Source organism: Drosophila teissieri, chromosome 2L (genome assembly GCF_016746235.2).
Source record: "Drosophila teissieri strain GT53w chromosome 2L, Prin_Dtei_1.1, whole genome shotgun sequence".
Lineage (NCBI taxonomy): Eukaryota > Metazoa > Arthropoda > Insecta > Diptera > Drosophilidae > Drosophila > Drosophila teissieri.
The window spans coordinates 5,544,995-5,572,333 of NC_053029.1; the positions used below are offsets into that span (position 1 = coordinate 5,544,995).

A 27,339-nucleotide genomic window follows, 5' to 3' on the forward strand; every position below is an offset into this window, starting at 1 on the left:
AATAAGTCGCACATTGTTCATACGCCCCATTGTACGGGCAGAAAGCACTTGGCTGTTGGCATTTTGGTGCCGTATGCGACGTGGAGATGCTCTATACCCTCTCATGAATCCAAGGAAAAAAGAGTTTTTTTAATGTATATAATAATAAACATATATAATAATAACAATAATACTCTACATTCATTTTTATAATATTTGTTAGTAAACTTTAAAGAAAGTATTGTTTTACTTGTTATTAAAACTGGGTATTTGAAGGCATTTTAAAAGTTTCGAGTGCCGCTTCATGTAAGATAAATGGAAGTTTGATTTCGATCAGTGATATTTCCACATACTTACACTCCATCTAAATAAAAATGAACCTCGAACTTTGAAAAGTTCTTATGCGACTATCTTGTCGTTGGTTGTGACCATATAGCGTTAATCTCCTTAAGGATCTGTGCACCTCATCCACCCCCTCCTCGTATGCCAGGTACTATAAACAAGTGTTATTCCTGCCGACTGCAGTGCCGCTTGACATGAGGCATAAAGCTTTGCCTCAACAGACGCCCCCTAACGAATTACCCCCCCACCCAGTGGGCCGCCCCCTCAGCCTCCTGGCTGTTCCGTTAGCTCGTGCTTCCTGCTGCTGCTGCTGGTGGTGCTACTTCTGCTGCTTCTGCCGCTGCCGGCGTCGCTGTCGCTGCCCTGGGTGCTGTTTGCTATTTTGTATATAAAGCCCAGTGGCAGGCATCGCCAACATCGAGTTACCAATTTCCCTTCTTGGCGTTCACATCGATAGAGCGACAGCGGCAACAAGTCAACCCGGCCAAAGGATCACATCCGACTTTCCACCAACTTAAACTCCTGAAACCATTCAAGGCAAAAACTAACGCAAATAGTTCGCGAATTACCGATTGGTAAATTTCCTGGCGCCAGATTTTTCTAATTTTACCGACGCCAATTCCATACACGGCTATTCCCAATCTCATCCAGTCGAAAAGCATCGGTGAGTATTGCACTGTTTACCTTCGCCAATTGGAATTCGGCGATTAATTGAATTGGGCAGTTGTGTGTCTGCCAGAATTAATTTGTGGGCGCAGAAATTGTGGCACAGGTGAAATATCACAGGGTAAAAGAAGAATTATAGCCGCTGATATCACTGTTTGCATTAAACACAAATCTTCAAGTGAGATGTTTTTGGAAAAAAAAGTAGCATAAACATTTTGTACGCATTACGGTCGAAAACTTAGCCAGTTTCAAAATTATTTCAATTTTTATGTCACTTTTTTCTAACTAGATGTGTAATAGTTTAATAATAAGAACATTATTTGGCTCACCTTTTTGTTATTACTTAGTTTTTATACTCCGTTTTTTACATCTTCAAAATCTCTTTAATGAATGATTAGGGTCAATTTTTCTGTTTCTCGTTTACATTGAGTCAAAGGCTCACTTCCTAAAATAATTTCATAAACGTTGCTGAAAATTGATAGGCCTTCACAGCATGGAAGGTAAAGAAAGCTTCCTTTTTGCCCTTTAAAAACTCCCCCATGTTGACGTATATGTGAAATTCATAGGCCATTTTTTACCGCCCGTTTCCTTTTCTTTTTGTTTTGAATATGCCAGAGCATCAATTTCCTCAGGGACCTTCCCACCTAATGACAGAAGAAATCAGGAGCAACTGCTTCCGCTGCTCAATGAAAATTATGTGAATTATTTATGAAGCGTAGAAAAATCAGGAATACGCACAAAACATTCACCTCATTTGATTCGAACTTCCATCTCGATTCGAGTTGCTGATAATAAATAACTTCAGTTGACTTGCTTTTTGGTTTGCTTTGGTTTGGTTTTGGCCTGGTCGATTCCCGCCGAAACCGCAATCAAATTGCATTTAATATTTATTAGAATACGCCTACGGTTTTCGAGGCATTTTTCCTGCGGGTTAAGGGCATCAATGAGGCAGCTAATTTTCCGCTGAAATGTGAAGGGGGAGAATCTGGAGGAGAAGGGCCAGCTTCTTGTTTGCTTTAAAAGCTGCGTGCTGTGATAATCAGGTTAAATAAACCAAAATAGACATCATTTTAATATTTAAGTAGCTCAAACAAAAAGTAATAGAAAATGTAACCAACGACCGGCGGCAATTGATCTATTCTAAATTTACTCCTAACCGCAATGCAGCTTTAAAAAGGGCACAAATTCTTTAGCACATTCTTCTGCGAATGTTCGTCACCCCATCTTCTAAACTTGAAATCTAATTGGGTAAATAACTCTTCCACTTCGAACCGCATTTTCCGCCAATCGGAACGTAACCACAAAAAACAGATCCCACAAAGAAACTCGATACAACTTCAAGTGCTCCACACTCCGGCAGGGAAAAGGGAAACATTTCGAACCTCTTGATACGTATGTATTTGAAGATGTCTGAAGTTTCCAGTTTTTGGTGACTGACTGACGTAATTTTAATTTGCTGCCTCGAAAATATCATATGACCAGATAAATCACATGGCCAAGGACACGGCCATCGTCCTGCCGGCTCCTGTCAGAGACACACACACACATTAATGAAGCCCACGCCAGGTCCTTCAGGCAAATATTTGCCCAGCGACATTCGTTCTTGGCTAATTTTAAAGTTCCTTTTGCCACAGGCTCTAAATGTGACAAAAAAAATGAAGGGAACTTGAAGTTAAGCCGGAATTAAGTCGCCGTGTTTGGCAGGATAATAATGTAGAGTCTAAAGTGCCACGTGAAATTGCATTTGCCTTTACTTTTTTTACACTTTACCGCACCGCTTTGTTCTTTGGCACTTGCAACTCTTTGGCTGCCACGGCGGCGAGATTAAATTTCCAATTAACATTCGAGCATTATTTATCGGTGGCAATAAATGTGTCCTGATTATGCTTTTGGCTTTGGGTCGGGCTTTAGGGCCCCGTCTGCTTTTGGCCTTTTATTATTCCATTTGATCCAGCTAAAGCCACGCCGAGGTGTGGGCAGAAGTTGGCCACCTCGTCATTAGTTTTTATTTATTATCACCCACTAGCTGCTTAATCTAACAAATATTTAATGAGCCCAAAGTTTAGTTCGCCGGCCTGTGGGCATTGTAATTAACTCTACGTAAGTGTAAGTTCACTTGTAAAGTGTTTTCAGCGATTCGCATGCACTTTTGCCAATAAATATACGGAAATGTTCCCATATGAGCCAATATTTATCAATATTTCAGTGGCAGCAATTACAGTGCACGTTTCCGCGAGATAACATGGCATTGCTACTACCAATCTGGGGTTTCCTCTTAATTGGTAAAGTAAAATAGATCCAAATAAAAATCATATTTTAGGAAAATATCTTAGCCTTTTCCAGTCTATGTAAAGCTGTTTGAACATTTCTTCAAAACAGATAGCTAATTTGCAATTCAGCTTTTGGAAGCCATAACACGCTCCATCGCAAAATGCATTCGCATAAGCAGCTGCTTGAAATTTAAGGACCATCTAGGAGCAGCGACATTTTATGAGCTGCAGCAAGCAAATGAGACAAGTCGTTAACGTTTACGGGCCACATCGTTGAGGTCCTCGATGGGCCATGTCTATATGGCCTTTTGTGCCCACGCCGATGGTTCAGTTTCTCGTTTACCTGTTGCATGCAGATGATTGTGATGATTATGATGATGATACTGAGAGTCATTTGATGACCTCATTTTCCCCGGCCAAGCGGGGATTTATGTTCAAACACGAGCTCTTTATGTATTCATGTCCTGCGGGAGAGGTTTTCCCTTTGATTTCACACCCACTTCAATTACCATGATGTCATAATTTATGTAATTCAAGTAATTACTTGCTGATTGCAGTTTTAGTAGACTTGTTTGGATATTTCTATCAGTTATATTACATTAGTATTTACCTTTGATCTGAGCTGCAACTACATAAAATGATTAATTCATAAGGTAATACATATTAATTAGAATAATCGTACTTAGTATGCACATAAAGGATTGTTCATAAAATACATAATAAATCTGATTCCTTAAGATTTGATTAAGATTAGAAAAGACATTGAGTTGAAATGAAGTTAGTTTGATTCTTGCAATGGATACTTAATTTGCCAACTGAATAATATGTTTGGTTGCATACTCTCTGTATCCTTTATCAGTGACCTTTCACCTCTACAGCTTTGAACAACTGATTGAATAACCCTTTGTTTGATCAATCACTTTTGCCAAGTTGACAACACGTTACGAAACTGGCCATGAAAGTTCTTAAATGATTACCCACATATACATATGTATAAAGGGAACCCCAGCCAACTTCGAGCACGCCCTTTGTCAGCTTCTGATGAATCAATTAAAGTTTGGCCAACAAGACTTGAACAAGGCCATGCACACGGGCCTATTGTGTGGCTGCCACACGTTGCACTATCGACCATTGTATTACGGATGCAACGCATAAGTGGATGACCGTGTGGGTGAGCTTGTTGCATCGCTCAAGCTGCAGCTCCATATCCGCTTTTAATTGCGGAAATGCACTTAAGCCGGGCTAAGGTGAAAAACCATACTCAGGATACTCCAGTCTACGTCAGAAATGCACAAATGCAGAAATGCAGGTCACGTTTGGTGGCCGCAAGTGTTTTGAGTAACTGCAATCCGCTTTGTTGCCCCTCCATTCAGGTTGAATTGTGTCTAAAGTGTTACAAAATAATAACTATGCGTATGAAAGCCATTCCACTGAATCCAGACCTTTAATTAAAAATGTGACTAGTTGAACTTCATGCACTCGCCTCTTGACAACCTTTGAGCTTCGGGATTAGCTGGGGACAAAGTCCTCGCATTTCTCTTTGAAGTTTTGCAGCTATTTGCATTAATTGGAATACCACAGCAGCTCGTAACTAAATGGACATTGAACTATTAACCATAATTGAATTAGACTTTCGAACAAGGCTTGCGGTTGAGCTATTAAAAGGGTTATGAACTTTAGAATATAAATTTTCTTAAAGTGGTTTCTTAATTAAATGTTGTATTATATTTGATGTATCCCTTTCAGTGCAGAAGCGTTTAAAAATGATGAAATTCGTGCAGATATTGTTGTGCTACGGCCTACTCCTCACTCTGCTCATGGCCCTTAGCGAGGCTCGTCCTTCGGCAGGCGAAACAGGACCGGTGAGTAATAATCTGCTCAGAACGTGTTAAAAGTGTAACTCATTGACTTGATTCTTAGGACTCCGATGTTCTCGATGGCCAGGAGGCGGAGGACGTGCGCGGCGCCTACGGAGGTGGCTATGACATGCCAGCCCAGGCCATCTATCCCAATATTCCGATGGACCGGCTGCAGATGCTCTTTGCCCAATACAGACCCACGTAAGGAGAACACCACCATTAACCCTTGTATATAATGCCAAATTGTGGTTAATTGTTTATAGCAGTTACAGCGCCTATTTGAGGAGTCCCACCTACGGTAATGTGAACGAACTTTACCGGCTGCCCGAGAGCAAACGTCAAGTTAGATACCGGCAGTGCTACTTTAACCCCATCTCCTGCTTTAGGAAGTAAGTTCCCAGACAACTGGAGATCATCGGGGAACCCAGAGCTCTTGGTTAAATTATCAATTCAAGCATTTCAACAAACCAAAACATATAAGCCAAATACAAAGATTAGCATAATGGATGAACGCAAATGTTTAGTGCAATTAAACTAAAGCTAAGACTCAACTATATCCATATATATACAAATATATATATATACAACTTATCCCTTTTGAATGTCTACGAAACGTACGAAAAAATGTTCCATTGTAGTTGCCAAAAAAAAATAAATGATGTACCTATTTACTTGAATATTAGCACAAACATTTGAAATTGAAATATTTCGTTTCTTGATTTACGCTTTACATATGGTGTGGTAAAATGAAATACAATGCTTCGTAAAGCAAATTATATAATATTATATATAGTATATAAAATGCATTCCTACAGCTATGTGCTTTTGTAAATTTAAGTGTCCCAGCTAATGTATAATACAAATAATTGAAACAACAAACAGGAATGCAAACTTGGTGTCATCTAATACCTACACAAAACTATACATGTAAAATACCTTTCCAAATAAAAGTTATAAATATATACGAATAAACTAAATGCGCCCAAATGTTAGAAAATGACTTTATACTTATTCCATTTAAAAACCTTTACATACCACTATCTGAATATGAGTATTACTCCTAGTCTGAAAGTCAATTAAAACATTGTGCTTTGTTACAGAAACGTTTAATTTTTTTAAAAAATGATTATGAAATATTATTAAAAACTATTTGAGTTTATAATATACATACATATATCTGGCTATCACTAGTTTACAATTTTGCAATGGTATATTTTTGAAACACATTCATTGTGCAATATTTTTTTTACATTTTGTATTTTTTTGCTTAGCAGTTGATCTCAGTTAATTTAAATAATATTTTAATATTTTAACTTTCACTAGACTGAATTTGATACATTGTGAATTGCCTCTGAGGCTTTATGCTTTAATTTTCCGTCGAGTTGCATAGGAATTTATCACTGATTTTCGACTTGGGATCCTTGAAAGCTTTCGGTATCTTAGACTCTTAAGCGCCTCCTTTCTAGAAACTTGGTTGGACACTTTCCGCCGCGTCGTTCCATTTTGATGACCAATCGATCCGGAGTGGATATCTTGTAGCCATTGCAGCGCCGGTAGCGCTCCTCGATCTTCAGGGATGTGGCCACCATGAAAATGGAAAAGACCAAGGCGATTATATAGCGAACAATTAGCATATTGTGACAAATGCGGCGAGCAATCGAGACTGATTTGGTTTACAGGGTGCAGTGCGTGTATTTATAGCTCGATACTCCGAGGTAGTATGGTATCGGTTACCTGTCCTTCGGGACCCTTGATTCGAGAGGATTCCAGGAGTCCGTTGATGGATTAGGACGCAGTTTTATGGCCGCGACTCGCCGCCAATAAACCATTCCGCGCTAATCCCTTCGCTCATTTCCACTTCCTCTGCTCGGATTCTCCATCGATCCTACGCGAATCCCCAGATGAACTGCGGCCGCCGATGCCAAAAAGGGAAAACTAATTGCCCCGGCTGATGAGTGGAAGTTCCAAGAAGGAGTCACCTATGTCATGTCGACCTACCTGATGGGACAGCGCGTTTATGATCCGACTCTCGCCCGACTCTCCTTCTCTATCGCGCCTCACTTCTTCTGCCATTAGACATTTTAATTGTTAATTTTTGCAAAAACGTATGCCATACTACTACTACTACTACGGGCAGCGGAGGGGGAAAAATTTAAATAATGGCCAAGCTGCAGGCATCGGGCAGAATCCAGGAATCCAATGGCTACCTGCATTTATTATCTCCAGCCGGCTCCACCCCGCCCGATGATCTATCTACTCGGTGCCCGAGTGCCATCAACGTGAAAACAAGTGGCAACAATTTTCTATAAATTGCATTTGTGCAAAATTAAGTTCAATCTTTACCGAGTCGAGTCGCGAACCAGTAGCTGTATCTTCTCGGCCAGCATCCGCTCAAGTCGCCCCATCCCGATTCCGATCCCCATCCCGATCCCCATCCCGATCCCAAACCCAAACCCAACCCCAAGCTCAAGCTCAAGCCCGATCCCCCTGCTCCATTTGCTCTCTCACTGCTGGAGTAGCCAAACTCCATTAACTTTGCAATTGGCCACCATAACTCGTCCGTCGCTCCCCCTTCCACCTTCCGCCCGACCGCCCGCCCGTTCGCCTTCCTTTTGCCCGATGCCTTCGCCGTCACCTTGCCGCCCATTTGGCCGCCACATCCACATGCACCTCTGCCTCCGCACAGAGCACATCCATCCACTTACACATCCACATCCACTTCCACAGCCCACAGAGCAGCAGGCGAGGTCCATTCCATTCCAGTCCAGCCAAGTCCCGGCCCCATCGCTTGTTAGTTTTTGCGCCAGATCGTTTATAATAATTCGTATGCGAGTCATGTCATGCCCCTAAAGTGTATCTGCAACCGCGCAGTCGCAGCAGCAACCGCATCAGCAGCAGCAGCAGCAGCGCAGCAGAAGCGCAGCAGTCCAGTTGCCGCTGGCTGCGCCGCGCATATCTGTATCTAGTTGGTGGCTCCAACTGGAGATGACCACGTGACACAATCCCATAATTGATTAAATAAATAAGAATATATAAAAAATGAAAGCGCGCATGCATACATTTACATTAATTAATAACTTTAAGGAGCATTGCTGTAATCAAGAAAACTTAAGACAAATATTAATGCATTCAAGTCATACATTCTGTTTTTAAGTTTAAGCCAAATATTCAAATTGTGGACTAAAATAATTTTAAAGAAACCCAATTACTGCCAATTACTATCTAAGCCAATATGGACCTTGTGTTGACCATTTGAAATCCATATCCGCAATCAGCCAGTCACGATTCGTGCTCATCTCTGGTCATTGGAGTGGCATGGTCTTGGGGATCTGCTGCTCTCGCTTCTCCCGATCTGGTCAACTATGCAACCGGTGACTCGAACTTGGCTTCACCTGGCTTGATCTCGCGCCCGTTTCTTGGCTCGCATAGCTTTGGGTCGCCTGGCCACCGGTTGGTGGCTGCTGCTCCCATCTACCCAATCGCCAGCCCACCGATCTCCGCCAGCCCTCCTGTTGTCATTCCACTTTATCCGCGGCGCTTTGTGCTGGTTTTGTTCTATTGGTAAAAGGAAGTTAGAAAAATGCTCTGGATTCATGGGGCCTCTTGGTGGGGGCCAGCCAAAGCGGTGGCCTTAAGTGAATTGTGCTGGATGGATACCAGCTGGGCCTGGCTCTCGGGATCTCGGGAAGGGAAGGGAATCGGAACATGGATTTGGTTCTGGCCTCATGTCACGGAACTCTGCAGCCGGCGATATGGATTTCAGTTAGCAACAGTGAAAGTTCGTAAATTGAATAAGTTTATCATTGCGATAGTGATTTAACTATAATAATTTTAAATATAATTTATTTTAAATATTTTGTTACGCCTGACTTCTTTTCCGAAAATGTGCATCTATTACATTGTAATATATTTTTTTAAAGAAACAGGCAATGTATCCATTCAATTTTCAAACACAATGAATGCTTCTTAATACATTTTTCTATGGCAAACCAAACATATTAGACAATCATTCTTGACACTGATTTAATTGTAATCCTTTTGGGAGATCTCAATCTTCGTAATCGCCGCAAAAAGTTTCCCCAATGCAGCCAATCTGAAAATGCCTCAAAAGGGCACAGACCACAATGGCAACTAAAGAAATATGAAATTCCAAAGAACTTGCTGCTGCACTGCTAATATAAATACAATTTATAATGTGTGGAATAATATTTAAAAAATGATATACTTTAATTATGGTGATTATGCCAAGCAAAATAGATATTTCGAATGCAAGCAAATTGAAACTTTAAATGTATCTTAGCCATATGCCAGCAATTTCATATAATTGCAATGTTTTCAGGATCTTAAGTGTATGGTGTTGTATTTTCCAAATAATTTGTAGTAGCCCATTAACGTAATAAACAATTTTTCGACGTGTGATCCAATTGTGCTGCGAACTCCCAACGTAACCGGTAGCCAGTGTCGTGGCCAAAGCCACTTGGCAACTTGGCCATGGCCTAAACAATCGCCATCGCCGGCATCGTCGTCACCATGTCGTCGTCGTCGTCGTCGTCTTGGACTTGGACAAGGTTGCTATGTTGCTCTTATTTCAGAACATGACCAGCGTCCAATGGGAGGCCACGGTGGAATGCCTTAATTCAGGAATTTAATGAAAAATGCTCTATGAAGCGGCGCAACAAATTAAAAACAGAAAAAAAGTACAAAGCAACTGATGCAGCAGCCAGGAAAAGTTGGGCGCACAGAAGCCATCATCGTGGTGGAGTGGAATGAACCGGACCAAAAAGGTTAAAATTAAAATCTGCGCTCACTTGTTCTTCTTAGTTAAGCACTTTTTTCATTCAGCATACCCTGTTTCGATAGGTTGTTTTCGGCGACACTATTACTTGGGCCAAGAAAAATGTAAATGATTGTAGGTAAAATCAAAAGGCGTCGAGTTTGAGCAATCATTTGCTCCGCATACCCCCTTACTAGTTATAGGGTAACTCCAGCTCGATCAGTTTTGTCCCGCCTGGGGGCTCCTGTTTCCTTTATTTTTTTTAGCCTCTTGGATTTCAATCCGAGCGCGATTCGCTGGCGAATCGGTGGCTATGAGAGCGGTGTGAGATCGGTGGCAGGTGATGCCGATGCCGTTCAACTTTGAGGTTGAGTGGCTCTTGATGCGACCGAGTCCGACCAAAGTTGACCAGTTTCCCGGGCCAATATATATATACATATATATATAGTTATAGATGTGTGTGCCTGCGAAGTGGTCGCTGCTCCGCGTTGAGCGTTGTAAATTACATTTTCCAAATGCTTTTGCCATGTCGAACCAAAAAGCCATGTACATATGCGGCATAAAGGAGCGGCCTGGTCTCTGGTCTGGTCTCTGGTCTGTACTGGCCTGTGCAGCCGGAGTTACCATGGCCATGGCCTGGGCTGTGCTTCCGTTTTGATTTGGAACACTTGTTGCGTTCGCTCGGTCGACCAGCCGCTCTCCGCCTCTGGCCATAGAGATTTGTCCTCCGGCCAGAACGACAAACAGAAACATTCATTCCTTGGGGATATGGCCACTTGCAGATACACACGCCAACCCGATGTTCCTACATGGATTCCTACATGGCATTTGGGATGCTCCTCCTCGATACTCGATGCTCGCCTCTTATTTTTTACTTTTTTGGACCTCTCTCCACGTTGCGTATTTAGGCGTTTTGTTGCTGCCGTTGATTATGTTGTTGTAGTTTGTTCAGATTGTTGATGATACGAGTGTTGATTGTTGTTAGCAAAATGGGTTCGTCCCTCGGAGCTGTTGGCTTCGATTAGCTGAATGGCAGATCCTCCAGGGATCGCTGGTAAGCCAGTTGAATATATGTAAGTAACATAAACATTTCTCTGGCGTTTTTTCCAGGTTCACACACATTGAAAGTCTCATATTAATACAAGTATATTAAATGTGGGTTTTGTTGTTTTTTATTTATTAAACTATAAATTATATTTTTCATTCCTTACATGAACAAAATGTCAGCTGTTAAATTAAATTTCATTTAATTCGTTTACATATGTAGTACTTGGAGACTATTTCTAGTATAATGACTCCGGTTCCAGGATCTCGTAGGTGGAAAGCGGCAGGACATCATTCCCAAAGTAGTTGGCTCCACCAGGTGCAATCTCCTGCATCGGATCGTTGTAGAAACGGTCGAGGAAGGGACTTCTTGACATCATCATCCTGGAGCTGATGAGGGGGCGCTTCTTCACGAAGTAATCCCTCTTGTGTGGCCTCCTCATAGGCGATATCTGGTCCATGATTTCGTTGCTCATTCTCCTCTCCGCCGGCAGCGATGTGACCTCATTGAATATGGAAGATCTCGACCTAGGTCGTGCCCAAGCGATGAGGACCAGACAGGCAATGACCAGAATAAGAAAAGCAAGTTTAGAGCTCGTCATCTCGACTGCTTGGCAGTTTGATTCTGAATGTACTAATGGCGTTCGGGGCGATGGGAATTTATAGTGGCCAGGATTCGACACAGGTAGTCCTGAAAGGCGTATCCTTTAAGTGATTTATAATTACGCCATGTGTTGGTCGTACCTGGTTTTACCTACTTTTATTGTCAACAAATGTCATCCAATCTGTTTTTGGGATTCTACATCTTTATATTGCTTAAAAGTATTCTGTTTTTTGTTCATATATGTAATTTGTTGGTCACAAATTGTACCAACTATTGAAAAAGTTTAAAAATGTTAATTCATTTTCATTCGAATAAATGCATCATTGGCACCAAAGGTTGCGGGCTATTTAGTAAAACGCTCGCAAGGAGTAAGTACATTGAAATCCATCAGAAGCCACAATTTCCTTGGCCATTCCACTCGGGGCCATCACTTAACCCATCCACCTCATCAATCTCGGACATTCGGCTAACTATCCGCCAGGCGAACCAACTGAGACGGAGTCACTTAAAGTCGGCGTCTCCAATCCAATCCACTCCACTCCACTGCAATCCAATCCACTCTACTCCACTCAAAGCATCAAGATCGGCTGGGATTGGATGCGATGCCATTTCATGTTAATCAAACAACGAAATCCATCAACAGGTGACACACACCGCCAAGTGGGCGGCTGGCGGTGGGCTGGCGGGCGCAAAAAGGGGGTGGTGGGCAGCAGCGACATACGGCAGACATGTCAGTGCGATAATGGTGCTACTTCTCTGCCAGCAGAGTGGAGTGTGGAGTGTGTGTGTGTGTGTGTATCTAAAACAACTTCATTCACAAAAATCGGACCAACAAAAAAACGGCAGAAGCAAAGTAGCAGAGCATCTGCAAAAAGGAAGCTGGGCCATTAAAAATATCTTGTGGATGCCACGGCCAGGCAGATAGCAGCCGCCACAAGATGCATTCAAAAAGGCAGAGGCCACTTGGTAGCATCCTCATCATCATCATCATTATCATCATCATCATCATCATCACCACCGATGGTTTTAGCCACGGCTTTGGAACCGGGAGCTGTGCAACCTCGGAAGCAACAGCTGCGGGGGCGGGACAGGGTCGTCGGTCGGTGGGCACCGACAGTCAAGGGGGCAGCCAAGGAATAGCCAAGAAACATACGCCTAATGCCACAGTCATCGACATCCGCCATTTAGCTAATTAACCCAATGGTGCTCAGGGAAATCCCGCTGTTGGCTTGTTAGAGAAATTAACATTTTGCATAATTAGCTTTTCCTTAAAGACGTTTTTCCATTTAAAGAAATATTTTAAATTTTCAAAAAATATTTGTTTAGTATTCAAAGAGATTTTAAACATTTAAAAATATCTAAAAATATGTTTTAGCTCTAATTTGAGTAATATTATAGAAAAAGAAATTTGAGCAACGAGCTCTATTAAAATATTTTAAAAATGCATATGGCATCAAAAGTACGAAGTATTTTTTAAAAAAGTGCTTACTATTTTTAAAAAAAACTGCGATCGAAGCTAATCATACTTTCATCGGCCATAAAGGGTTAACCGATCTTCAGCCATTGCGCTCCTCTCCCCGCAGCAGCTTAGCTCCTTCTCGCTCCCACCTTTCTGGGCTTCTGACGCGGCTTCTTCAGCAACCTCAGTGAATTCAGCTTCTGCTGCTGCGGCTGCGCAGTCGCAACTGTCTACATTTGTCGGCCAGCCTTCTCTTTCCCACCTTCCTGCTGCCACTGCCACAGCCCATGGCACTGCCTCCGCTTCTACTGCTGCTTCTGCTTCTTCTCCACCGCCGTGTTCGTCTTGTTCTTCTTCAGTCGATTGGATGTCCAGCTTTCAATTTGATGTCTTGATTGGGCATGTTCAGCTTTCATATTTGCAACATAAAGCATCTTCATCGTAGCCGCATGAGTAATCAGTCTGGTATCCTGACTTATGATTGTTTACTCCACCATTGGCTTGCAGTTGTTTCTTTTTTTCTTTATTTATTTAATTTTATTGATCGTATAGATTACTTGTTGCACACTTTTAACATGTGCATACTACATGATGCTTGTTTTTTTTTTTTTTTTTTTTTTTTTTGCTCATAGTATTTTAGCTTTTATTAAAATTACAAATGTATTTTTTTTTGAATGTATATATTTATATGTATATATATATAGTTAAACAAATGGAAATTTTTGATAGTCCTTTTTCTCTCTCTGCTGCCACTGTTATTCCTGTTATTGTTGCTCCATTACCTCGTTCATGGCAGTTAATTTATATTCGATGCATCTCTCGGTCCTTTTCTTGGGGCCTCGATTTTTAGTGTTTTCTACTTAACTCTTCTTTTTCTCTCATTTGAACTTCCTTTTCGATGGCGTTGTTGCCGAAGGTCGACGTCAGTCGTCTTCGTCGGTCGTCATTGACGCCTTTCCTTGTACTTAGCCTACCATTTGCCAGGCGAAAACAAAAGACAATGGCAAGGCAAGAATAAACAAGAAAGCTTATGAAATGACTAATAAGACTACCAGATACCTGTTAGTATGCACCATGCAAGGGCTCGAAAGTTAGCAAATAGAATCTGTATTTATTATAGGCAATGTTTCTAATTGTTTTGAAATTGTGCTGGTTGTACATAAAGTTTGGTCTTAATCCTAAAACATAAGATGTTCAAATCCTTTATCTGTTAACATGAATACATCAGTATAAATAATTCCTTCTATATATATTCATATTAATAAATACCATGCTTTAACAATGATATACCCCGCAATTGCCGGGTACTAAAACGCAGCACACTTTGGAAGCCCTGCTTTGTTTGGCTTCTATCGTGTAGTTTGTTTTGTTTGACAGTTTCTATCTGGAGGGGCTATCAAGACTCGGAGCTGGCGACTTGGAGCTCAAGTTGAAGCTGGAGCCGAAGCTGCAGTTGCAGTTGGAGACTGCAGCCGTGGTCGCTGTCGTTTTGTTTGCTTAATTGTTTGGTTTCCCCCATTTGAATGGAGGTGGAGCCCCTTGGCAGCGAAAATCGTTCGCCTTTCTCGAGGTGGGGGCGATATTTTCCAGGGAAATAAATTAGCTGATTGAGGATAACCGTAGTTAGTCGACCGGGAATGGTGGAATCGAATGGCGAATGCAAATGCGAGCGGGTGATGTACAAGTGAATTATCACCTCATACATTGTGTCTCTTCTGAACGATATCTCCATCTTGTAGCCCTAATGGGGATGGGGATCTGTGATGATCCCATCGGGAACACGATTCGCTCTTGTTTTAATCACATACCATATCATTATTTCAAGCATTTTAATCTGCTTCCGCGGGAATTTATCTAGCAGAACCTATAATTACACTGGCTTGCAGGGCTAAAGAATATTCAAAGGACCTTAAGTAGTGTAAGTAAGTAAATGATCAAGTTTTTAGAGCATGAACCAAATCTATGTCCTTCGCTAAAATAATTCATAACATCAATGTATCTAACGTATTCCTATTGTATAATGCTATAGCATGTCTCTGAAAATAAAAATTGTAAGTAATTTTATCAATAACTACTCAAAAGCCATTAGCGTGTGTTGGCCAGTGTAATTATTGACCGGTCTTGCTTTAATATCAGCAGCAAATCAGATCACTTCATAATGATAATAATCACTCAGCAGAAATAACCTGCTTCAAAGTGAAATAAAGAGCGCCGCTCTTCGACTCTCTTTCGTTCTCTTAATGCAGAGCGTGCCAAACGAAATTCATTTTCATTCATACAACCAGTTGTTGTTGTTGTGGTTGTAGTCGCCACTTGTCGCTCCGCGCTGTGGAAAAAAGAGGCCCCGATCGCATGCTGCTGCACAGTTATTTTTCCGAAGCTCTCGAGTGCGGTTCGATGCGGAAGCTTTCTCGTGCTTGCAGTCCAGTTGAAGAATAATAATAATAGAAAACGTAATTCAAACAATTTAATCAAAACGCGGCGATCGATGAATATTGTTATTGCGACTGCAGGAGAAAAATTGTTTGTTTAATTGCAAGCGAGCCGCAAAAAACGGTCGACCAGTGCCAAGCCAACAACAACAACCAGTGAATTATTGTACTTAATTTTAACGTACAAATGCCAGTGTGTGTGTGTGCGTAGATTCCGGCAGAAAAGTGTCAGTGTGTGCGTGAGCGCGGCTTTATCAATTGCTCCACATAAAAGTTTTCATTGAAGTGTTTGACAGCAAAGAATTTCAATTCCCATTCCCAGCTAGCAAGAATAAGAAGCAGGCGAAGGGGAAGAAGAAGCAGAGAGCAGTCAGCTTAAAACGGTAATTAATACAAACACACACTCCTGATTCGGCCATAAACAAATGATTCAGCAAATGTCCGCCGCAACAACTGTAAATGCTGCGCAGCGAGACATTTGATTGAGCCGCAAACTCTAATACAGACGCAATTACAATTACAACCACATGCATCCGTCCGACGGGTGACAAAAAGCTGCGGCGACGCATGCTTGCAATTAGTGGGTAACTGTTTCGGTCCACCTTCTTCTTCACTCTTCCCCTCCCCTCTCTCTCTCTCGCACTCACCATTCTCTTCCTCCCTTTGTGCGTTTGAATTGTTACTTCCCCGCGTGGACACAGTGAAGCCTCGACTGAGCGATATTTTCTATTCCAGAGTTATGGGATTTGCTACAGAAAATAAGTTCTTTAAACTACAAAAAGTGAATTTGCAACAAAAAAGGTTTAATACGTATAGAAGCTCCGTTATGTTGAAAAGCATTCGCTAAAAAGCACATTTTTGTGTTCCTATACATATATGTATGTATGTATGTACATATGTATATGTACAATGTATAGAGATTTACATTTTGTTAAATATTTAAGCAAGGAAATTCTTACATAGCTGTTTTAAGATAAGTTATGGGATTTGCTACAAAAAAGAAGTTTTTTAAACTACAAAAAGTGCATTTGCAACAAGAAGGTATAATACGTTTAGAAGTTCCGTTATGTTGAAAAGCATTCGGTAAAAAGCACATGTTTGTGTTCCTATACATATGTATATGTATGTATGTATATGTACAATGTATAGAGTTTTACATTTTCTTAAACACTTGAGCAATGAAATTCTTACATAGCTGTTTTTAGATAATGAGAATTTAATTCCATAAGCAAACAAAATACTTATTTTAGCGATTTAAGCTTCTTGTGTTTGTAAGAACACATCGAAAACCTCTAAAACGCACAATCAGAATGACAGACTTTAAGATAAACCATAAGCTATCCTAAACATATTAATAGGGAATGTGAAGCTTGTGTGTCAGGCCAGCCAGTACTTTTGGTTGGCTTTTATGGTCATGTCGTGGACATTTTCCAAAGTATTATTTGCCATTTTGTCGCGTTCATTAATTGGCCTGCCTGTGACTGTGAATCGGCTACCTGTTCGCTCTTGCAGACTTTGTTGTTGTCCGATTGTCGCTCTCTGCGGAACGGTAAGTGCAAATTTAACGCTCTCTTTGCTGGTCTGTTTGTGCTTGTCTGTCTGTCTGCACGGGGAACAAATAGATGATCCACTTGCTGAGCTTCGGCAAGGAAGCGAATTGGAAATCAAAACAGATTTATAAAACACTGCAAATAATTATTAAATTATCAAAACGTTATGTAATGAGCTACATAAATTTGAAAATCAAAGGTTTAGGAGGGATGCGATCTGAACTTTAAAAGAATTTATTTTCACTAAAATATTGATTTCTAATCGAGCCTGTAGTTTACCCCTGTTAGTTGTTCACTTACCAAAGTTATAAAAATGTAAATTCCAATTTAAACGGCGAATCTGAAAGTGTAGATGCTATGTTTTCTGTGTAGTCGTCTCGAACACTTGTTGCTTGTTCATTGTTTTTACAGTTTTTAAGTGGCGCTCATATCCGGCGTTTGTGGTTGTTGCTGTTTTTTATTTTTTCATTTTTTTTGCGTTTGCTTTTGGGCCTGATAAGCGCACTCACCTTCGCCGCCCCTTCACCCTCCCCTCAATTGCCACCCACTTCGCTCTCTGGTCACTTTTTGTTGTTGTATCTCCGATGCCCGTTATTGTTACAGTTGTCGTCGGAATTGCAGGTGTGTGTGTGAGTGTGCACACCACCTGCAGTTCATTTGCATTTCGCATTTTTGATTACAATATTTGGTTAGGCGCTTCAACTTTTCCTTTTTCCCGATTCGCATTTCGACTTACCTCTTTGTTTTTTGAGTGGTTCTAAACTTTTGTGATTCAGCTAAAGTTTATTGCTGGTAATAGCCATCTGTTCTTGGGCAATGGCTCATTGATTTCTTTGTTAATTTGCCTTATTGTGGCATGTTTTCTGTATAGACCTCTTTCGTGAAGTTTAAAATTAGCTTAAAGGTAGCTCATTCACTAAAAAAGGCTTAGTCTTGAGTATAATCAACTTAAATATGCTTTTGGAGGATTTTAACTCGTTTTGTTCTTGTTTGATTATTTTTCAGAATCGATGTAATATTCCAAACAATGCTGATATCACAAAGATGTAGTATGAACAATAATGGTGCACTTTAAGTTAAACTAAGTTCAATATGATAAAATACAAGACATTTTTCCTTAATTATAATCGATAAATATGACATTTGTCTCATATAAATCAAAATACTTTTTGATATCTGATGTATGTCAGTTTTTGAAGGTTCTCCTTGGCTTCGTTTAGTTTCACAACCCCCATAGGAGGCATAAGGCCAAGCCATCTGTTGATTAACCGATCTCGCAGCGATTGCAGTGCATTTGCCCGGTGGATGCAGTTGATGTCTCAAAGTTCAGAATGTGAAAAAACACATTTCGGTGCGCGTTTAATTAAAGTTCAGCACCTCACTCAACCCACTCGACTAAAATCACGACATTTGCGATCATTAACACAGCCTCAAAGATATATAAATACGTATATATATGTATATATATAGTCAGGCACACATGCGATCGAGTGTGGGCGCCCAGATCGGCACTCGATCATCTGTGGAAGCTGGGAAAGACAAAGTGGATGCTTTATGGAGAAATATGATTTCATGCGGCGGCTCGAATCAAACAAATAGCGAACCCAAGCAGAAATAACAGCCATATTGTGCGGTGCTGCGGTCAGTGATTAACCTTAGGTTCAAGCAGCGATCTTTGATCTGTCAAAAGATCAAATTATGAAAACCCACTACAAGTCAGGGAGCAGAAAAAAAAATCCAAAGATCCAAAAAAGGGAAACAAAAAATCTGGGACCATAACAAAACACTGCCAATCAGTTCAATTATGGTCTTATGATCTTCGCAGCGCAAATTCGCTGACGGAATATAATGGCGAGTACATAAAGTTAACTTCAAGTTACCCCTGCTCGTCGAGGATTGCTGAGATCGCGACGGCGGCAAGTTCATGTGACAAAAATGTCACAGTCAGCAAAAAAAAAACAGGAAAAACAGAAAAAAAGCCGCAGCCGATCGGTTTACTCAACTCCCAAACTCATCTCAAAACGAAGGAAGAGGGAACCGATCTTTAGCAAACAAAAAAATATAAGTCAAAAACGCCCTCAATGCCCCCAAAAGCCCTCAAAGTGATCGTCACTTGCTCTTCATTATTTTTATTATTATTATTATTCCTGCTTTTTTCGGGGAGAACGGGTTACGATGCGATGATGAAGTTGCTTTGCGGCGGAGGTTCGTTTGTCTTCGTCAAATATTTACTTTGGAGTCCGCTAATGACATGAAACGGCGAAATTGTGATGCGAGCCGCAGGAAATTGTTGAATTTGTTATTATTAGCATTTATTTATGTATATATTTTATGATGCCAGCTTGGGGATTTTCTCGGCATTTTTTTTTGTTTTTCGGCTGGTCCTCTATCAAATGACAAGAGCAGTTTGTGAGGTAAGCAGTTATGTGTGCCTGATTATATGATATATATATGATACCTGAGCCAGTTCTCACCCTCAGTGTGTTTTTTGCGATAAACTTTTCAATGAGCTGGCAAATTCCATTCACAAATCGTCTGCTAAACAAACGGAAGTTGAGACTTCCCAAAAGGTCAGAAAGATTTTCAAGAATTTCCACAAATTCTGACTTAAAGTCTCGATCTTTATGTTGTTTTCCATAGAAAACAGCATTTCCTAGGCGAACACCAGATTTCATCAGGGCTGTGCGTGCTTTTCCCTCAATCTAGTCTACTAGTCTACAAATTTGTCTGACGTTCGTTTGTTATAAATTTTAATAGGGCTTAGCTTTTTGGTTTCAGATGCATAAATTATCATCGGTTTAAAAAATCCCAGCTTTACCTTAACCGTTTAATGTTCATTTACTTCTTTCTTAATTTTATTACAAATGTGTTGTGGTTTCTTCGCTTCTTTTATAGTTTATTGCAGAAACGTGTTAATCTCTGCATATTTTTCTATAATTTTCGATTTTGTTTTGATTTTTAATATAAATATTTATACCGATGTTTTTTTTTTAAATCCTAATGGCTTACAGGTTTTGCTTTGTTTAGGTTGACGGTTGGATTTCATTAATCTAAGCGTGTTTGCTTTGGTAAGTCAAGAGTTTGAAGATGGCTCACGATAAGTGGGTGAGGTGTGAGCTTGTTTAACCGCTTAAATATACAGTTCGATGAGATGGGGGTCAATGGGGCTATAGGTAAATATATGGTTTTATATGTAAAATCAAAGAATTGTTGGTGATTTAGTCGTATTACAATGGTTCATTACTTGAAAAGCAATGGCATTTACGAAATGCCATCCTCTTTTCGGTGGATAAACCATAATAAGATATCTTCAATAAAAAGCAATCAACTAACCACGTATCCCATTTGCTGTGACAAACAATATGGCAATGCAAGCATAAAAGGATATTTCGGAGCCCTCACTTCTCGACTTTCTGATCTTGCAACACGCAAGCAACACGTCAGTCATGAGGATAAACACTTTGGCTGTCCGCTTCCGCCTCGTTTATATTTGACCTCCATTCTCTCTCGGCCTTTTGCAGGTGTCACTTTTCGAGTACAGTTGCCACACGACCGACCGACCGACCGACCGACCTGACCCCTTTGAGTTGCCCCCATAACGATCTTCGCCGTCTCGACCAGTACTTTTCGCCTTAAAAGTTTTCGTTCGTCCCTTGATTTTGTAGCTGCCATGTTTTTGCCTCACATCCCCGACGACAGGCTTCGCCTAAACTGGTGCAAAAAATGAAGGAAAACATGCAAAAAATGAAAAATAAAAAGCTAAACTGAACCCCAACACGCTGATGCTGCCCACACGCCTCGACATCGACTTTACTTGACTTCACTTGGCCTGAGTTGGGCTCAGATCCCAGGTCTCAGGTCTCTCTACCCAAGACCCAAAGACCAAACCCAAACCCAAACCCAAACCCATAGCCAACGACTCTGCAGTCAGTCTGTCGTCTGACAGAGTTGAGTTGTAGTTTTGGTTCACAAAAAATGAAAATGGCTAAAAGGTAAATACTTTTTTCATGCCTCTACAGTGCGGGTTATGGCCATTTGTCCAGGACATAAACTACAATTAATACTCAATAGTTGGGATACACTGATGTGACAGGAGCTGAAGAAAAGAAGGAAAAGGAATGACTTCAGTTTTTGTAACAAGTTAAAGTTCAGATCATCCTTTGATTATGACAAATTAGACATTTATTAATCCAATATATTTCATATGTGGTTGCAGTGATCACCTTCTCCGTTGACATTAGTATTTATCTGCAAATTTGAAGTTTAGTTTAGTAAATGCTAACTAAATTCAAAACGAATTTTATAATTAGATGTGCATTGCGTAGACATCGCCAAGATTTCCATCTGATTTTACATCCGGGAGCAGCGAATCTTCCAGCGCATTAAGGTGCCGGTACGCACTGTAGTATATCCTAGCAATTGACAAACTCAGCCAAGAATCCGAACAGCGTGTGCCGCGCATCTAGAGTATATAGTCTACAAGTATCTATATCCACGTATGTGCCAGATACCCCCACTCGCACTAACACCCTGGTACGCTGACTATATTCAGATCGGTTCAAACTCACGAATGAAGTGAACTCGAGGCGCGCAATATGTCGCTGTCATTTTGGGGACATGTTTGCATGTGTGTTGCCGATCGGCCGGCGTATCTGTGTGTGTTTGTATGTGTGTGCTGGGGGCTGTTGGTGTGTATCTGTGTGAGGGCAAACGGGCGCTCGCTTTTGAGGTCTGTGGGCATCGGTCGATGTCGGTGTCGATCGGTCGGTCGTTCGGTCGGTCGGGCGCTTGGCATTAGCATTTTCAGTGTTGCTTTATTTTTAGATGCGCGCAAAAAAGCCAACAACAAAAACGGCAACAGAAATTGCAAGTGTCTGCGTTTGGACGTGTGTGCCCGTGTGTTTGTGTCTCCTATATTGCTCGGAGTTGACTGACTGATGGACTGAATGAATGACTGACGGACTGCCAAACGGACGACATTTTTGATATTGTGACCAGCAGTGGCCCAAAAGTAACGTGCAAAAAATGCAGCTAAGGTTCTTGACGAAAACCGCGTCTCAGACGAAGAATTTACAATCCCGGAAATATAAGTTGTTGTTGCAAACCTCAACTAGTAAAAATTTCCGAGGATCATTTTTTCTAGATTCAACCCTAGTCTCTAAAGAGACTAAAGGTACTTTCAGATAGATAGAAGAGTTTAATTCCCTACATATCATGTGTAACTAATTGATTTTAATTTCTCCATAGATCACCTTATTAACGATCCCCTTACGATCCCCAAAAGTTAATAAAATGAACCAAAAAAGACAAACGACTGGCCTGCGATGCTGACAGGTTGAGAACATGTTATCCCCGATATTTGTCTCTGTCCATATGCAGTGCAGCTTTTACCAATTTCTTGGATGTTGGAAGTTCTGCGAGATAGTTGTTGTTGCTTTTTCTGGAGACGCGTGTTGGCAAACGAGTCAATTGGTTTGAACTGTCGAACTGTCTTTGGTCTTTTTCCTTTATTTTTTTTTTGTGCCACAAAAGCGGCATCTGCATCCATCTCTGTCTGTGTGGATTTTACCTCTCGTTCTGGGGCCTGCGATTTGGCAAAGTTTGGCGATCGTCCCACACAAATACGGCCGAAGACACTGGCAATACTTTAACACACCTTGACTTGCCCCTCATCAGCCGGCCTGGCGGCATTCTGTGGTATCTACCTCTTCGCGTTGTCAACTGTAGTCGAAGTTGTTATTTTATTTTTCTGTGGAGGGCACTGCGCCCCCTCACCTTGTCCCAGGTATATGTACCTTCTTCGACCTGTAGCTTTTCAAATATTTGATTCATTGACGTACTGCGTGGATGTCGAAAGTTATATGCTTGCCCGGCTTATGTATGACAAAATTATTCATATCGTTATGAGACGAAGTGCATTTGCTGCTCATAAGAATGTGATTTAAAAACCCAAACAGATTTATTACACATATAAAAATTCAAATAATAACACCTTTCTACTTTGCAACTTAAATGGCAGTGTGTGTTTCAGCCAACTGAATATCGATGATTTATCGCTGCTTTACAAGTGCAATAAAAAGTGGTTGACAAGTAGTTGGGCAAATAGTGCAATCTGAAATGTGTCAAAAACAACAGTGGGCTAACACTTGTGCCTAAGCTGAAAAACATATCAAGTCGGGTTAGGTATTAGCAAACTGCAGTTCCCGTGAAAGTTTGACATGCAATAACACTGCTTAATGCAATTTAATTAACATCTTTATTGGGTTTAACAATTTATAGAACAGTTTGCAATGATACACCGACGTACTTTGTGGACTGCTGCGTATATCCGTCGAATATAGAGATACATATCTTATATTTACCTATTTATCTAACCGAAAGTTTGCTGTCATTTGACTTTTTGCCTGGCCAAAATGTACGATGCTTATATCACACATATATATGTACGTATAGATAGATATACCTACATATACGTACATATGAGCGGCAGAAATGTATCTCACAGATACTTGGACGGGCCAGGCTGCCTTTTGTTCTTCTTGGCAGTTCGGAGAATTTTTCTTGCGCTCAAGCGAACTTGCAAAAGATCACAGACCTTCTGACCTCTCGCTCGCTCGCCGAGCGCCCTGCAAAAAATACATATATATGTACATATATACGAGCAAAAAATAACAGACCTGAGCTGCGGCTGCCAGAGATACAGATACCGAAGTACCACAATATATGCATGTCCCCTTTGCCCCCATGCCGCCCCCAACCCGCATTCCCCCTGCCACTGCCCCCTATCCCCTGTCCCCGCCCCCTCCGCGGTGCCCCTTTTGCCGATGTCGTCGCCGTCGGTCGCAAAGTTCTAAAAATATTTCGCCGCCAACTCAGGTCGCATCGTCGGTCGTCGCCGAGATCCCGTCATGGCCCGGTCGCCTCTGTTCGCCTTTTTGGTCTCGTTTTGGGTTAAGTGTGCGGATCTCGCATCTGTAGCCTGGCTATATATACATAAATGCGATCGCGTTCATACCTATATATTTATGTACATATACTTCTTAATATACCCTGGCACAGGGTAACACCATTTGGCCCACAATCTTGGGAGACGGCACGCCCATAAGTACCTCAAACTTTCCTGTTTTCGCAGAAGAATTGTTATTTGACATATATAAGAGTTAGTTTAATATATTCTACATAATCATCTCCATAAATGTCAAGGCATCTTGAAAAGTTTCACACCGTGATAACTTTTTATAAGCTAAAGTTAAAAGTAATCATGTCAATTTAATATCTTTCTGTTTGAGAACTAAAGTAAATAATATACAAAGTTCATATTACATCTTCCAAAAACTACTACAACTTATCGAGTTACCTTTCATCAAAATCTAGGGGAACCTTTCTCATAGATGAAACATCTTTAATGGGTGCTTTGCATTTCGAAACTGGAAATACTGTCGGCAATATGCGATCCCTTCGTTTGACGTCTGCGACTCTTGTGAGGTCGTTCAGTTTGGAGGCGAATCGATTTCGATTTACATTGGAAATTGTCTTTCGATAACGAACGTTTTCGAAGCGGTGAAACAAAAGAAAACAGCGATTTTTTCATTAGAATAATGGGATATGGGCAATTAATATGCATATGTTTCCTATTCGACCGTTTGTTGGTTTTGTTGCGAAGTTCAATCGAACAACAACTGGGCAAATAGGAAAGTGCAACGCAACACCGCCAGACAACAAGAACAACAACAATAACAACAACAATAACAACAACAACGGCATCGCGAACAACTGCAATATGTCTGCTCCACTCTGGCCCTGTCTCGCTTCCACCCACTGCATCCACCCACCTCCCCCCCTTTTTTGTTTTTGTTTTTGTGTTGATTGACGAGTGACGAGGCCAAAGTATCAAATGGCCAGCGACGACACAGATATGCCTCCGTATACAAATACAGTTACAAAACACGCCTACACTTTGTTATCCATCACAAAAACCCCCCGCTCACCTACCGCACCGCTCCACCCCCCATTCGACCCTTTTTGAGGTCTTCCGAAGTTGTAAAGTCGCTGATGTTGTTCGTTCTATGACTCTACTTTATCGCTGCGTTTCGCTCGCTCATTCCCACTGCCACTTGAACTCTGACCAGCTGACCTTCAGTGAACCCTTTTCGATGTGTGTGAGTGTGTTTGGGGACGATCGGTCAGAAGAGAGGGAAATAGAAAAAGAGACCAGAGAGCATAATACAGTGGAAACCAAACTAAAAACTATCTACTGATTGTAGATCAAGTACTCACTGTACTGATAAGAGACATGATACATGATAAGATACATGAGCACCCAGCTTAGAAGCCATTACTGCGGATCACTAAAATTAATATTACTTTAGCTTACTGGCATTTTCTAGGATGATTTTCAATGTTTAATGACAACTGTTTAATTCATGTGCTATTATTTATAGGAAACACTGTTATACAAAGCACAAGCACCTGTCGCATGCGCACAGCGCTTACTGTACTGATAAAGCGCCCCATCGCTCTCTTAGCTTGCGCTCTCTTCGGCTCGTTTGTTTTGCTACACAGCTGTGGCCTTACTGCGGATATAAATTTTTTCTCTAGCTTACTGGCATTTTCTAGGATGATTTTCAATGTTTAATGACAACTGTTTAATTCATGTGCTGTTAATTTTCCGCTTCTACGTTCTTAGTAGGAGTATCTGTTGCGCTGTTGTTGTCTCTATGCTTGTTATACGCTTCTTCGAGGGCATTATAAATTTCATATAATGTTTGTAACATTGTGAACATCCGAATTTGGGGGACATCTTCCACATCAACTTTCGATTCGTATTATCTAAAAATATGGATGGGTTATGAGGTATTTTCTTTTCCGTATTTTCTTTATGAATACGAACATTTTCCCAATCCATAAAGTTTTAATAATAATTCTAACTTTTACTATATATTTTTTTGCAACCATTAAAAGAAAATTAATTTGGCCTACCATCGAATTTGTTTATTCTTACGTAAATATATTAATTAACGTTTTTCCGAGAGTATTGTTCCGTCGGTGTGACGTCTCATTCTTTCGTTCCCGTTTTGTTTTCTTATTTGTTGGGGGGCGCTCTCGTGCTCTCTCGAACTTACGTTCAGTACGATTTCGTTCGTGCGGCGGGCAACTCGTGCGAATGCGAAAATAAATAACAAGAGCCGCCGTATTATCAGTGATCGAAATTTCAACGATCGGCAAGATCGACGATCAACGATCGCGAGCGCAAAGCGCGCGTAAATAGAGAAAATATAAATCAAGAGGATTGATAAAAAAAAGCGCACAGAACGCGACTAAGGTGAAAAGTGTGAGTGTGGGGGCGTTGTGTAAATGAAAGATTAAAAAAGTTCGGAAAAAGTGCTTACGGCGGACGCACAGCACATAACCGTAACGGTAACAGTTTTGACAGAAGAAAAAACGGGCCGGAAAATGTCACAACTACAGCGCAACTAATCCCAGCTAAAAATAGTCCGCGGAGAGATAAAAAATCAGTGTGACATTTGTTCGTGGCTTTTTGCTTCTTTACAACAAACTCACGTGTCTAACGACACTTTGACAACAGAGATACAAATCTGTTTTGGGAAGCTGGGCACGTGACCGCCAATTAATGAATGAGACAGCACCTGAAGGCAAGGAAAGAGATGGGCGGCGAGTGCGAGCGAGATAAGTGATAACGCCGCGAAGAAAGAAATCCCAAATCTTATGCTAATCGAGCGACTGAAAGTGAAACGCAAAAAAATCAAGTTTAAAAGTCAAAAGTCGCAAGTTAAATTAAATAAACAATGCTTTAAAAGTTCAAAGCTACAACCCACACATTTTAATTGTGGAGAAAATTAATAGCAAAGCTATAAAGTTGAAATATAGTAAACGGAAATAATTTATAAGCCAAATATAGAATACAACCAATATGGAATATTGGTTACGACCCATTACAAGTTTATAAATTTGATGATTCTTATAGTACATAATAAACGATAAAAGTAAACACTAAACAAATAAATAAAATTAATCAAACAAGAAAATTGCATCGAAGTTAACGTAAAAAATACTTCACCTTTTTCTAAACGATCGACGAATTGACAACACAATTAGTCAGTCTGTCACTTCACTTAGTGGTTCACAATCAACGTCGAAACATTCACAAAGGTAAACTTCAATTTAAATTTGAGTATGAGAAAAAATCCCCAATACACTCTCGTAAAAAATCATTTAAAGAAATAGAAGCTGATGCCGAGCGAGAAACAAATGCATAATATAAATGCAAAAGCTGTTTAAATATTTGACAGCCAAGCGAGCGACCTTAAACCTTTTCTTTGTTTTGTTCAAACCGAAAAGG

At 40.8% G+C, this 27,339-nt stretch overlaps 4 protein-coding genes across 6 annotated transcripts in view; 2 read left to right on the plus strand and 2 right to left on the minus strand.

Moving 5' to 3' along the window:
• The first annotated feature begins 754 nt into the window (after window positions 1–754).
• On the plus strand, window positions 755–6,093 carry LOC122626176. Of its 3 annotated transcripts, none has more exons than XM_043806331.1 (4): window positions 755–985; window positions 5,004–5,119; window positions 5,178–5,317; window positions 5,380–6,093. In XM_043806331.1, the coding sequence occupies exons 2-4, from the start codon at window positions 5,021–5,023 to the stop codon at window positions 5,507–5,509; spliced, it is 369 nt and encodes a 122-aa protein (XP_043662266.1). In that variant the 5' UTR covers window positions 755–985; window positions 5,004–5,020; the 3' UTR covers window positions 5,510–6,093. The 3 variants fall into 3 exon arrangements, with proteins under 3 accessions (XP_043662266.1, XP_043662268.1, XP_043662267.1); XM_043806333.1 differs by having other exon boundaries at window positions 5,383–6,093; XM_043806332.1 differs by having other exon boundaries at window positions 5,009–5,119.
• A 462-nt stretch (window positions 6,094–6,555) lies between these two features.
• On the minus strand, window positions 6,556–6,750 carry LOC122611471. Its single transcript, XM_043784590.1, has one exon. It carries the CDS (start codon window positions 6,748–6,750, stop codon window positions 6,556–6,558), a length of 195 nt encoding a protein of 64 aa, XP_043640525.1.
• Window positions 6,751–11,173: 4,423 nt separating this feature from the next.
• Window positions 11,174–11,536, minus strand: LOC122626784. The gene has a single exon (XM_043807161.1). The coding sequence runs from the start codon at window positions 11,534–11,536 to the stop codon at window positions 11,174–11,176; it is 363 nt and encodes a 120-aa protein (XP_043663096.1).
• A 3,820-nt stretch (window positions 11,537–15,356) lies between these two features.
• LOC122611885 (streptococcal hemagglutinin) overlaps window positions 15,357–27,339 on the plus strand; it is a 58,414-nt gene continuing 46,431 nt past the window's right edge. Inside the window, exon 1 of the mRNA XM_043785265.1 lies at window positions 15,357–15,812. The gene's annotated coding sequence lies outside the window, so the exon portion shown is untranslated. The remainder of the gene's footprint in view (window positions 15,813–27,339) is intronic.